This window comes from Glycine max, chromosome 9, assembly GCF_000004515.6.
Source record: "Glycine max cultivar Williams 82 chromosome 9, Glycine_max_v4.0, whole genome shotgun sequence".
In the NCBI taxonomy this organism is placed as follows: Eukaryota; Viridiplantae; Streptophyta; class Magnoliopsida; order Fabales; family Fabaceae; genus Glycine; species Glycine max.
The window spans coordinates 48749521-48762352 of record NC_038245.2 but is presented as its reverse complement, the minus strand read 5'-3'; the positions used below and the strand labels follow the sequence as shown (position 1 = coordinate 48762352).

The 12832-nt window shown below is 33.5% G+C and overlaps 1 protein-coding gene and 2 non-coding genes across 3 annotated transcripts; 1 reads left to right on the top strand and 2 right to left on the bottom strand.

Annotated features, from left to right (window-relative positions):
* Positions 1–2006: 2006 nt before the first annotated feature.
* LOC100795950 (subtilisin-like protease SBT4.14) lies at positions 2007–11520 on the top strand. Its single transcript, XM_006587814.4, has 11 exons — positions 2007–2294; positions 2436–2527; positions 2737–2834; positions 2922–3065; positions 3193–3298; positions 8337–8850; positions 9306–9403; positions 9480–9704; positions 9837–9945; positions 10284–10497; positions 10828–11520. Exons 1-11 carry the CDS (start codon positions 2181–2183, stop codon positions 11358–11360), a joined length of 2247 nt encoding a protein of 748 aa, XP_006587877.1. The 5' UTR covers positions 2007–2180; the 3' UTR covers positions 11361–11520.
* On the bottom strand, positions 4068–4184 carry LOC112997936 (U5 spliceosomal RNA). Its single transcript, XR_003262984.1, has one exon. It is a non-coding gene; the product is annotated as a U5 spliceosomal RNA (small nuclear RNA).
* On the bottom strand, positions 7222–7333 carry LOC112997948 (U5 spliceosomal RNA). The gene has a single exon (XR_003262996.1). It is a non-coding gene; the product is annotated as a U5 spliceosomal RNA (small nuclear RNA).
* Positions 11521–12832: the final 1312 nt, after the last annotated feature.

Below are 12832 nucleotides of genomic sequence, written 5' to 3'. Positions count from 1 at the left end.
TTATTTTTATTATATAGGATTGCTAAAGTAGTTTCTGTTAAATAATTTGAAAATAAGATATATTAAATTGTAATATAGGTAAACTAAATTTTAATTAAATTTATATATTGTGTTATAGTAACCGTAATATGTTTTTTGGCTTTTTGGTTTATTATATTTTTAAAGTATTATTTTCTTCTGAATGTTGTACATGTAATTGTTACCTTTATAGCTTAGACTTTTTAAAGTACTTGTAGTTAAATTCGAAAAAATGGGATACATTTTTATAAATTTAATTGGTGTTAAATTGGTAATAAACAGAGGAATTAAATTGATTGTATTTTAGTTAATGTAACATTTATTTTGTGCTTTAATTTAGCAGTAGTATATTTTTAAATAATATTTAAGTATTAATGTTATAAATATACTAGCTATTTTTATTGTGTAGAGTTTTTAAATCATAGTTAATTTGAAAAACAGAGAGATTTTTTTTATAAAGGAATATTAGTAACATTTTCTACGACATGCGTTTTTTGAAACTCTTTATTTGTATGTCTCATTAAACGAGGTAAATTTGATTCCTATTTAATTTGTAAATCTTATTTAAATTTCAATCTATTGTAAAAAAAAAAAGGCATGTCAAAAAGACTATATCGAAAATTATATTATTAGCATTGTATTTTATCGAGAGATGGCTAAATTTTTCATCAGCTAGGTAGTTATATTAAGTTTTCCATAAATATTACTAACATTATTAAAATTCATTGCAAAATAGTAAAATTTGTTTCAAATTATATTTGTCGTGAATGGTAAATTAGTTCTTCCCAGTACTGCAATACACTTGTTTTTATTTGTCTTTTAAAAATAAGCGTATAAGTTGTTGAGTCATTATAATTTTAGGGCGCTGTATCCAAACTACTTTCATGATTTATTGTACACAATATTTCAATACTTCCCTCTAACGTTATGTTATATTCATTATTTTGAGCATCGCAATAAACATTTTATTAAAAATTATGCGATACTCACAAAAAGTGAAAAAGTTAGTTACTATATCCAACACCAACTGCTCTTGTATGGGAAACATGAGTTGCTTTTAGGATTGTTTCCACAGTTAATTACTATTTCGATAGCAACTAGAAAGATGGTTTTACAATAAATTTCTTGATTTATATTTAACTTCACTAAACAAGCTTGAATATTAAATCAATAGACAAATATGTTCATGGGAGATTTTAAAAACGTGTAGGTTGGTGTAGGAGTAACTAATATTGTAGCATTCGGGTTTTTATTCCCCCTCTATATTCTTCCCTCATATACTTAATGCATAATAAGAAGAGAATGTTAGACAATACCAAAATTTTAATCTCAATGTGTGTCTCATTTGGGTTAAACTTGAAGCTAAGCCCATTAAACACAAGTAATCAGTGCGGTACGGCTAAACGCTTGCATTGGAATTCAAGGAATAGGTGTTCATAATGTCAAGGGCTCTTTGTTTTTAAGCAATATCTCTACTGTACTTGACAGTGATGTGCGTCTTAGATGTTATACATTAAAATTCTCATTCTCTTCTGAAAATTAATTGCTGGGAAAATTGAGTACGAAATTTGTTAGTTGATGAAGCACGTTATGGGGCATGAAATCACAATGCAATTTAGAGAATATTTTCTAGGCACATTATGTTAGCCCTTAGCATGTGTCTAGGCCAAAAATATTACCAATCTTAAACCCCCAAGACACAAGAAATTGGAGCTTTATGTATGCATTTCATGCTTAGCAATAATAGCTAATAAAAATGTACAAGTTAAATAAACACTACAAATTATTGAATAACAAGATGAGAAATTAATCTGCATGGACCACAAGTTATGAGTCTCCTATAGAGATCATAACATCAAATGAGTTTTTAATCACAAACGATAACAACAAACCGTAAAGAAAATTGAGAATGTTAATACAAGTTTCACTTGAGGAAGCAATCCATGCTCCATATTTGACACTGACTTGGCCAAAGATGGACTCAGAAATTCCTAATCTTTCTTACAAGCTTCCCCAACCAAATTAGACCATAAAAATTGTATGTAAGAAGCAAACTAGTTGTATTAGGCTTTCTTATCCTTTCTTTTGCTAACTTTCAAATGGTATATAAGCTTCTTCTTAGAGTCTGTTTGGCCATGTTTTAGTGTCTCAAAAGCCAAAGCATGCTACTACTAAATATGTTTCTAAAGAGACATACAAAATCCTTTTCTCTCCTTTGGCTTCGATTATTGCTAATCTTGCTGAGCATTGCTTCAGTTAATGGAAATGAGCAGAAGGCATTTGATTTCTTCTCCCTTTTCATTCCTTATTAGCAATAGATCTATTTGATTTGTTTCATATTAAAACTTCTAACCTCTAGCATGCATGTTAATCGTTGCTTTCGTTATGAGCTTAACCATTATTTGACTTGTTTGCAGAACTTTTACATTGTTTTTTTGGGAGCTCATACAGAGAGCAGAGGCAATGCACTTGACACTTATTTAAATGTTCTATCTGCTGTGAAGGAGAGGTAATCAAACCAACTCACAAACACTTCTTATATTTCTCTCTTCAAGCACACAAAAATGAACTATATATGTTGCTCTCATTCAATCAAATTCTCCCTAGTTCTTAAAAAGCAAAACCACCCTCTTAAACCATGTGAGAAGCATTTATTTTGTATTCTCTCTTTTATTCCTTTGGCTTAAATCATTTGGATTTTCGTTTGTGCTTACTTAGCTTCCTTGAAGCAAAAGAATCCATGGTATATAGTTACACAAAGACCTTAAATGCATTTGCTGCAAAACTGTCAGAGGATGAAGCAAAGAAGTTATCTGGTATGGATAGTTTTCAATTTTCTCTAGCTCATTCATCTTTCTTTTAAATACTATATATTATGTTATTAACCCTTTTTGCATGTGTAGCCATGGATGAAGTGCTCTTGGTGTTTCAAAACCAGTACCGCCAGCTGCACACAACAAGATCATGGAACTTCATCGGGTTACCTACAACTGCTAAGAGAAGATTGAAATCCGAGAGTGACATAATTGTTGCTCTTTTGGATACAGGTTCATCTTGGCTTTGTTCCCAATTTCAATTTCTTCTTTGTGCATTATTGTACTTAATGTGAGATATTATATGAATGGTACTTCTTAATTTAATTGTAAAAATTGTGTCTCAATATTGGTGAGGCAGGGTTCACGCCTGAGTCTAAAAGCTTCAAGGATGATGGGTTTGGTCCTCCACCAGCAAGATGGAAAGGATCTTGTGGCCACTATGCAAATTTCTCAGGCTGCAATAAGTAAATTCTCTTTCTTTGTTTACATTGTGTCACTGCATTCTTAGTGAATAGTTTGCAATTACATACAGAATCTTAACAATTTTACTTTATAAACCAGACGAAAATGAAGTAAACTATATACACCATCAAACACTTATTTTCAATAGCATTATGCAACAACATACAAAAATCACTCCATCGTAAACCCACTTGTAGTGAAATCAAGCTCGTTAAATCAAATTCATGCATAGCGAAATTTCAAAAATATAATCCAAGCCCACATTATTCTTTTAGTTTTAATTTTTAAAAATCTGCATTTTCACATTTAGAAAAGGAACTTGTTTTTATGTCATAATTGACATGAGAATGAAGTTTTCCAAAATAAAAAAAACGAGGACGATTTTTGAAAAAAAAATATCTAAATCAACTAAGTCTATTCTAGTTGACTTGTAATAAATCTTGACTTTCAACTAGAACTAAACCAATCACAACCAAATACAAGAATGGTCTTGTCAAGCAAATATTTAATTTCTTTCCAAAAGTAACCATAAAAAACACAGGAATTTTTTAGAAAAGCAATAAGGAACTTCATTTCAGAGCTAAGATATACTGATTTAAGATTTATCATCAAAATGCTTGCAGAAATTTTAGCTAGATGCTGTTTTTTTAATTTATAACTAAAATGGATTTTGAAGACAAGTTTAACTGAATTTCACAAATATACTGACCTTTTAAAGAGACAAGTATGCCGCTGGTTTAAAAAATCCAAACTTTTAAACTCAAGTTGCAGAACCTTTCAAAAGAAAGACTCTTCCAAAAATTGGCATATGCCACTGTAAGTGAGAAGCACACAGTATTCTTTAGTAAAAGGCGAAAGAATAGTTGGCTCTGTGCTTATCACACGACTCCATGACTAGTATCAGAAAAATTCTTTCATTTTATAGCATAAGTAGTTCAGTTTCACTAAATACACTACTCGATGTGGACTTTTGTAAGAAACAAAGAAGCAAACCCTCTTTCAGTTTTTTCATCTATGGGGCCTCTATTGTCCCAGTCCTCCCTCATGCCCTGTTGAATGTTTAATCTTTTCAGTATCAGTCTTTCTAAATCTCAAGATCCCAAAATAAAGGACAAAGCAGAAATTTGGCCTCGAAGCTCTGCTTCTGCAGAAAGAGACCAACACATAGTGCATAGTGCCTGCCTGCCTGGTGAATGTCCAAGAAATCGATGCTTCATGTGACACCCTCTACCCCTCACATACATACTAATAAGGAATAAAAAAAAATTCAAATATTAATTAAAAATATTTTTAAAACATTTTTTTTAAACAAGTCTTTCAAAGGGGAAAAAGGCTCACATTGATTTTCTTCTACATCATATTTAAACTTGTCCAAATAAATAATAAAGTATTCTCGACTCAACAAGGTCGTCTAAGCTTCATACAATTAATATAGAACCTATATCCTAATGTCACATCCTATCAGAGCGTTGTGTTCCCGTGTCCTCTAGCATGAGGTTCTTCATAGTCATCCACCTATTCATCTGCTCCCCCGAACACAAGTTCAAGATCATCACAGGATCCAAACACAACAACACACAGGGAGTGAGTTATCACATTCCTAGCTAATAGAGAAACAAGACAATTAAATATACATATTATATAAATGAGATACAACTTGCTTAAACATAGCTCACGTAACTTCACCACTTCGTCATTCAAAATTCACTTTTCAATTATCAATCACATTACACAAGAATCCCACACTTCGATCAAGATATAATAACACATCAATTAGCAAGCATATGCAATAGTTATGCTAAGACTTAATCCTATATGCAATGTGGTACCATGTCAGTGAAAAACCACCCTGGGGCGCTTAGGAGTACATAACAAGACACACCACACCATGGGTTTGTCAGGTCACTCTCACTAAGTAAGATCATAGGGAGACCAGTCAGGGTCATGATGTTTTGCGAGAATGCTCCAACCATATGAGATCAGCATAGGCTTAAAGGAGCACTCAAACCCGGTGACCCCCAAGGCCTACACTCCGAAGAGTCCGTCAGGGCCTCTCCCTCCTGATTCAGGTCCAACCCCTAAAATAATTTTTGCATGCAGACACTGCTCATGAATTATACAACACCCACGACCTTACACTCGTGTTTTAAACACGTTCAACACAATTGCGCTACGATTTAACACTGGTTCCTAAATAGGAAACCTACATTTTCTCTTTAACACTGCGCATCAACGCTTTTCTCAAGATAACACTGGTCGGGTTATTGTACAATTCATAGCTTACAACACAAGTAATTTCACATCAAGTGTTAACTACACACTTATCCACAACTAGAACTCATTCACAATTTCACATCTCATAGTGTGACAATCCACCATCACATGTTTACACGTATCTCACAAATTAACACATGTTCAACTTTACACTTATACTCAATCTCAATAACAATATTATAATCTCAAAGCAACATGTTATTTTACAATTCATCACATACTCACAATTTGAATCATCATTTCATATCCTCAATATAACAATTTATATATAAGACCATCACAACATGAGGACTAAAACCCCTCAAATAATATTACACAATTATATCAAAATCATAGGTCGAAACATACAAATATCAAGAGCATAATTTATCAAGCAATCTTCATTAGGACATCAATATTTTATTTATAATCATAAAGGAAAAAATTGTAATTTAACAAATATCCCAAAATAAAACCCCAATTTAATCCTCTAAGGATCCCTACACATGTTCTCACTAATCCCCAATTGTGAATAACTCATCCCTTACCTCTGAGCGGACTCACGTGTCTTCAGCCAGCGATAGCAACATCTCTAGCGGTTCCCTGAAATTCTTTCAATTATTCCTCTGACTACTCCGATAGAATTCCCAAACGTCAGAGAGACGGAGAAGAGATTGAAACTTCCACTTGTACTGTCTTCATGCGATTCATTTTTCTTCCTCTACGAATATTGTCTCGCAAATCCCAACGGTGGAAGCGTGCGGAATTGAATTTCGAACAACATATCCAAATTTCATGAAAATCCAACGGCTAACGAAACCGGGATCGTAGTTTTACCGAGACAGTTTTGGGTTTTTGCGGGAAATTAAAATGCTACAATGCGAAGGACTTTTCTCTAAGCTCAAATATGATTTTGAAATTACCAACGGTAAGACTGTTCGGAATTGGGTTGTAAACATGATACTCAAATTTCACGACGATCCAACGGTGAACGAGTTCGAGATCGTCGTTTTACTGAGACAGGTTTGGTGGGCTGCGGGAAAAAGAAAGGGTTTTGAGAGGAGAAGAGGAAAAACGAAAATGAGGCCAAAAGGAGGCAGTTGACTTAACATAACTATTTATAATAACTATTTATACCTAGGGTACTCAGCCTATTATTTGCTCTGTATTTATTTATTTATTTATTTTTACTAAAAAGCTTTTTAAATTTATTTACGAAAAATTGGGATGTTACACTTCAGACTTTGCTCACTGTTGTTTCCACACATTACCTAGATAATTAGGATTCTCCTTGCAGCATACATTACCACAGCTAAATTTTCCTTTACCCACAAAATCCTTCACAAAGATCCAATTATTAGTGAAACAGCTGAAGTGCAGATCATCCGATTCAATTAACATGTTAGAGAACAAAAAAAAAAAATCAATTGTAAGAGAATGTTTGGAAAAAACTATTTGTATTTTGGATATAAATCTCTGTAAAATTATTTTAACACACTATTGTTGAAATTAATCCTGTCATACGCAAGGTTTTGTTATAAGCCACTGTAATATCAATTTCAAAACAAAGGCAAATGATACTAGTTGTACTGAAAAATCTATATAACAAATTTATTAAGCACTTGAAAGTTCAATAACAAGGTTAAATATACCAAAATCAAAAGAAAATTGACAAAACTAGATTCTAGACAAAACTTTTGAAACTCATGTTGCAGTGACAACAAACACACGATATTCTTTAGTAAAAGGTGAAAGAATAGTTCACTTTATGCTTATCACACGGCTTCGTAATCTGCCTAATAAAAAGTCCATCGTTTTATAGCATAAGTAGTTCACTTTCACTTAGTACACTACTTGATGTGGGCCTAGTAATAAACATAGATCGGACCACATTCACTTAAGTAGTTCACTTTCACTTACTCTGTTCTCTATCAGCTGTGGTGCCTCTGATGTTACAGTCCTCCTTCATTCACTGTTAAGAACGCCTAATCTTTCTCTCTCTTTCGGAACTTATTATCACATTGTTTCTAGATCTTAATATCACAAAACAGAAAGAAGAAGGAATTTGGCAATGAAGCTCTGCTAAATTTGGTCTTGAAGTTCTGCTTCTGCAGAAAAAGACTAACACACAGTGCCAGGTTAATCACCCAAAAAATTAATGCTTCAGACTTTGCTAACACTAATAGTTGCTTCCACACATTACCTAGATTATTAGGATTCTTCTTGAACCATTAAAACACATCAGAAGTACATTCTGGAAGAAATTTACCTGTACCCCCATAAATGGATGTATGTTATCTTTCACAAATATTTTATTCATAGCAAATCAACTAAGAGCTAGTCACGCTAGTTAAAATTAATCTTGTCATTTGCAAGGATTTGTTCTATGCCATTGTAATATTGATAAAATAAAGCTATACAACTGCCTTGAGTCCTTGACTAATGCAAAGGATAACAATTATCCTGAAAAGCAAAAATAAAAATAAAAATCCTATATATATTAATATAGATAAAAATAAACGAACACTTTCAAATACCTCTTTTTTGTTAGGTATTATGTACCAGTTACGCATAAATCCTTGCTATTAAACCCTTGAAAGTACAATAAGGAGGTTTCTCTTAGTTCTTATTCACAATCCACTGTTAAGTCGGGGAGTGTAATGTAGATACTAGATACTATTGATCTGCATGTTTTCAACATTAACTTGACAAATTTATGAATGGCTTAGCTTAAGATCTAACTTGTGAATTCCATCTGCATGTCAACTCTTTGTGGCAAACTTGAAGAAAGATTATAGGAGCCAAGTACTTCAAGGCTGATGGAAACCCTGATCCATCAGACATACTCTCTCCTGTGGATGCTGATGGCCATGGCACTCACACTGCATCAACTGTTGCAGGCAATCTGGTCCCAAATGCAAATCTCTTCGGGTTGGCCAACGGAACTGCTCGTGGCGCCGTGCCATCGGCTAGGTTGGCAATTTACAAAGTTTGCTGGTCATCTAGTGGATGTGCAGACATGGACATACTTGCTGCATTTGATGCTGCTATACATGATGGTGTGGATGTAATATCTATTTCCATAGGTGGAGGGAATCCTAGTTATGTTGAAGGCTCTATATCAATTGGTGCATTCCATGCCATGAGGAAAGGTATAATCACAGTGGCCTCAGCTGGAAATTCTGGTCCAAGCCTGGGAACTGTAACCAATACTGCACCATGGATTGTAACTGTAGCAGCTAGTGGCATTGACAGGACCTTTAGGAGCACTGTACAGTTGGGAAATGGAAAAAATGTTTCTGTAAGTTTCTTTCCTTTGCCATTCACATATTCTGAAAGACTAAAAGTAATTTTATCAACACTTCACCAAAACTATAATACTTTGTTACTCTCCCATTAATCAAATTTTCATTTCATGACCAAGGTTTACATATACTACTATGATAAATTTAAATTGGAAATTGGAATGGGTAATAACTGAGATTTCGATGTGGTGTAGATTCTATCAGTGTAGCAGGTGGCATGCATGTAACTTGTGGCATGATTCAGTGATCCATTTAAGTATAACTTGTGAATGATAAGGATTTTACAGAATGCAAGACGAAATAATTAGTTGTAGGAATATTAAACAAAATTCGCATAACATATCACAAGTCATGTGGTTCTATTAACAGCCAATGTGACCTTCTGTGTCTTGTTAAGAATTTTTTGTCATTAATTTACATGTGTATACATCTAATAGTGGAGGAGGTGCAGGGGGTAGGTGTGAATTGTTTCGATCCAAAAGGAAAACAATACCCTCTTATCAATGGGGTTGATGCTGCCAAAGACTCAAAAGACAAGGAGGATGCTGGGTAATTTTCCATTGATTGTAAATAGCACTTAGTAGATTGTTCAACATTAACAAGGAACATTTTGATGCACTGACAGATTCTGCTACGAAGGCACATTACAGCCAAATAAAGTGAAGGGAAAGCTTGTTTATTGCAAATTAGGAACATGGGGCACTGAATCGGTTGTGAAAGGAATTGGGGGAATTGGTACTTTAATAGAAAGTGACCAATATCCTGATGTTGCTCAAATTTTCATGGCACCTGCTACCATTGTGACTAGTGGCACAGGTGACACTATTACCAAATATATACAATCCACAAGGTAAAGCAAGCTCTTATTTGTTCTTTGAATAACTTCTCACATCGATATATAGGTATCAATTTGTTACAAAATAAATCCTTTGACCGGATTATCTCATACTTTCAATTTTACATGAATTATTGTTCAACTAAGATCACCATCAGCAGTGATATACAAGAGCCGTGAAATGCAAATGCAAGCTCCATTTACTGCTTCATTTTCATCTAGAGGCCCAAATCCAGGATCCCAAAATGTTCTTAAGGTACTAATACTACTAGAGTAGTGCTAGCTACACACTTTTTTTTAACACGCACTTTACTATTGATTAAAATTTATTAATAACTATATATCAGGAGAGATAATCATTAAGTGAAAAGTGAAGATCACCAAAATTTGTAATTTTCAATAAATTATGACCAATAATAGAGAATGTGTTCAAAAGAGTGTGTCAGTTTATTTTACTAGCATTTCTCATACTGATATTTGCAGGTTTTCATCCTTCTATAGCTGGTGCTCCTTCTCTATTTTGCTTGTAGTTATGACCATAAGCTAGGCTGGTATTTAATGAACTGAGGGTCTTTTATAATCTATTTGATGCAGCCTGATGTTGCAGCTCCTGGCCTTGACATCTTGGCATCTTATACTCTCAGGAAGTCACTCACTGGTTTGAAAGGGGACACTCAATTTTCAGAATTTATTCTAATGTCTGGGACTTCCATGGCATGTCCTCATGTTGCTGGAGTAGCATCTTATGTGAAGTCATTTCACCCACATTGGACTCCGGCTGCAATTAGGTCTGCTATTATCACCACAGGTAAGATTAAATCCTATTTCCACTTTTCTTAGTTTTAGTTTATTTGTTTATATCATATGCCCAAGTTGAAGGCCTTGCATCATAAGTATGGAATAATCATTATATGTACTGGCAATGTAGAAGATTTATACATGGCCATCTAATCACAAATCATAAAAAATTGTAAGTTAGTTAATTTTTACAATAATTATCTTAAAAGTTATGCTAATGATGATTTCTGATTGATTGATAATATATTTTTTTCACACTGACAAGGCATAGAAATTAAACTCTAAAAGTCAACTTTACATTTTTTGAGATTGATGACTTGTTTTTATAATATTTGTCAAGCAAAACCAATGAGCAAGAGAGTTAACAATGAGGCAGAATTTGCCTATGGTGCTGGTCAATTGAACCCAAGAAGTGCTGTGAGCCCTGGTCTAGTCTATGACATGGATGCCTTAGGTTATATCCAGTTCTTATGCCATGAGGGTTACAAAGGTTCCAGTTTATCAGCTTTAGTTGGTTCACCTGTAAATTGCTCCTCTTTGCTTCCTGGTCTTGGCCATGATGCTATCAACTACCCCACAATGCAATTGAGTCTGGAAAGCAACAAAGGCACAAGAGTAGGAGTTTTCAGAAGAACAGTGACCAATGTAGGTCCTGCTCCAACCATCTATAATGCCACCGTTAGATCACCTAAGGGAGTGGAAATCACAGTGAAGCCAACTAGCCTCACTTTTTCTAAAACCATGCAGAAAAGGAGCTTCAAAGTAGTTGTGAAAGCCACATCTATTGGAAGTGAGAAAATTGTATCAGGCTCCCTTATATGGAGAAGCCCACGTTACATTGTAAGGAGCCCTATAGTTATCAACAATCCATAAGGTTACAGTTAGCATTGGCCTAACTATGCTCATAAAGTTGCCTTCGTAGCACTTGTTTTGCATAATGTATTGTTGACATTTTGTTTATCATGTGATTACAAATATCTCTTGCAGTCTGTATCCAATACAATCGTCAAATAAAAATGGTGTTATAGTTTCACATTCAAGCTTCATGGTAAGTCCAAATAGAGGGCATGATAGAACAAAATTGGAAGCCCTTTGTTAACATTTTAATGAGTTTAATTTATGGATTATATTTAAAAGGTTAAATTACTCTCTTGATCTTATGTAAATTTTTTAGTAGGTCTTTAAACTTATTTTTATTGGGTCATCAATCATGTAATTTATTTATTTGTAATTGAGTCTTTAGAATTTTAAAATTGCTATAAATTATCATATTTTGATACTTTCAGGCTACTATAAACAAAGTTCCTAAAAAGTTTTTAAATCTCTTAGCTACTAAAAAATTCCTAAATAATTTAAGGATTAAATGAGTAAATTAACTTATTTAGAACTATAGAATTGATTATTTGTGGTAACATTTATACATTTGTGGATTAAATTGATCATTTTGAAAATATAAGGACTAAATTATCAGCAAATGCATAATTTAGCAATTAAATAAGCTATTTAGAAACTAAACAATGGGCGATAGGAAAGTTTTTATCTTGGTACTCTTTTTGTATATGGGTTTAAGCTATTGTTGCAAAAATGGGTGATTACAACCATCATTAAGAATCTCATCCTTAAACAAAACATGCAAAATGTGAAATATGAGGATTTTTTTTTATATATTTCTAGAATCACTTCGTGCACTTTCCATATTTCTTTCAGAATGATCATTCTGGAAGTAATATGAGAAGTTTAGGAAGCAATTGCTAGAAATATGATGAAGAGAAAGTGTACCCTTTAAAAAGAGAAGTGTTTGTAATAGGTACTTGTTTAAGTTGCTTCTCTCATTTTTTGAAAAAAGAAAAGATTGTGGCATCATTTTCTTGACTAAACATTGTGGATTGGTTTTATAATTTTAATAGGGGTTTTGCTATTCTGACCCCATTGTATGCTCTTCCCACCTTCATCTTTTAAAAGGAGAAAAGATAATCTACCCTCCCATTAATTCTCTATACCCTTTCTCCTTCCCCTCCCTTATTGAAAGCCATTTTGCAGCACACCCGACCCTTTTACCCTTCGTTTTTATTCTCGGCCTCCTTAACCTTGTTTTGCGTTGCTTGTAACCCCATTTTGTGGCACACTTCAGACCACCATTTCATTTTCAGCTGTTGTTGTTGTTGGTTGGCTTTTGCTTCTATTTTCGCTTGGGGAACAAATTAGAATTGCAATTCTGTTATGTATCTGGGTATTTTTTTAAGAAAAATTAATGGTTGAATTGATTGTGATTCCGTTGTCATATTTTCAACAAAAACACGTTTTCGTTATCAAAGTTGTTCTCATTTCTGCTAAACAAACTACAC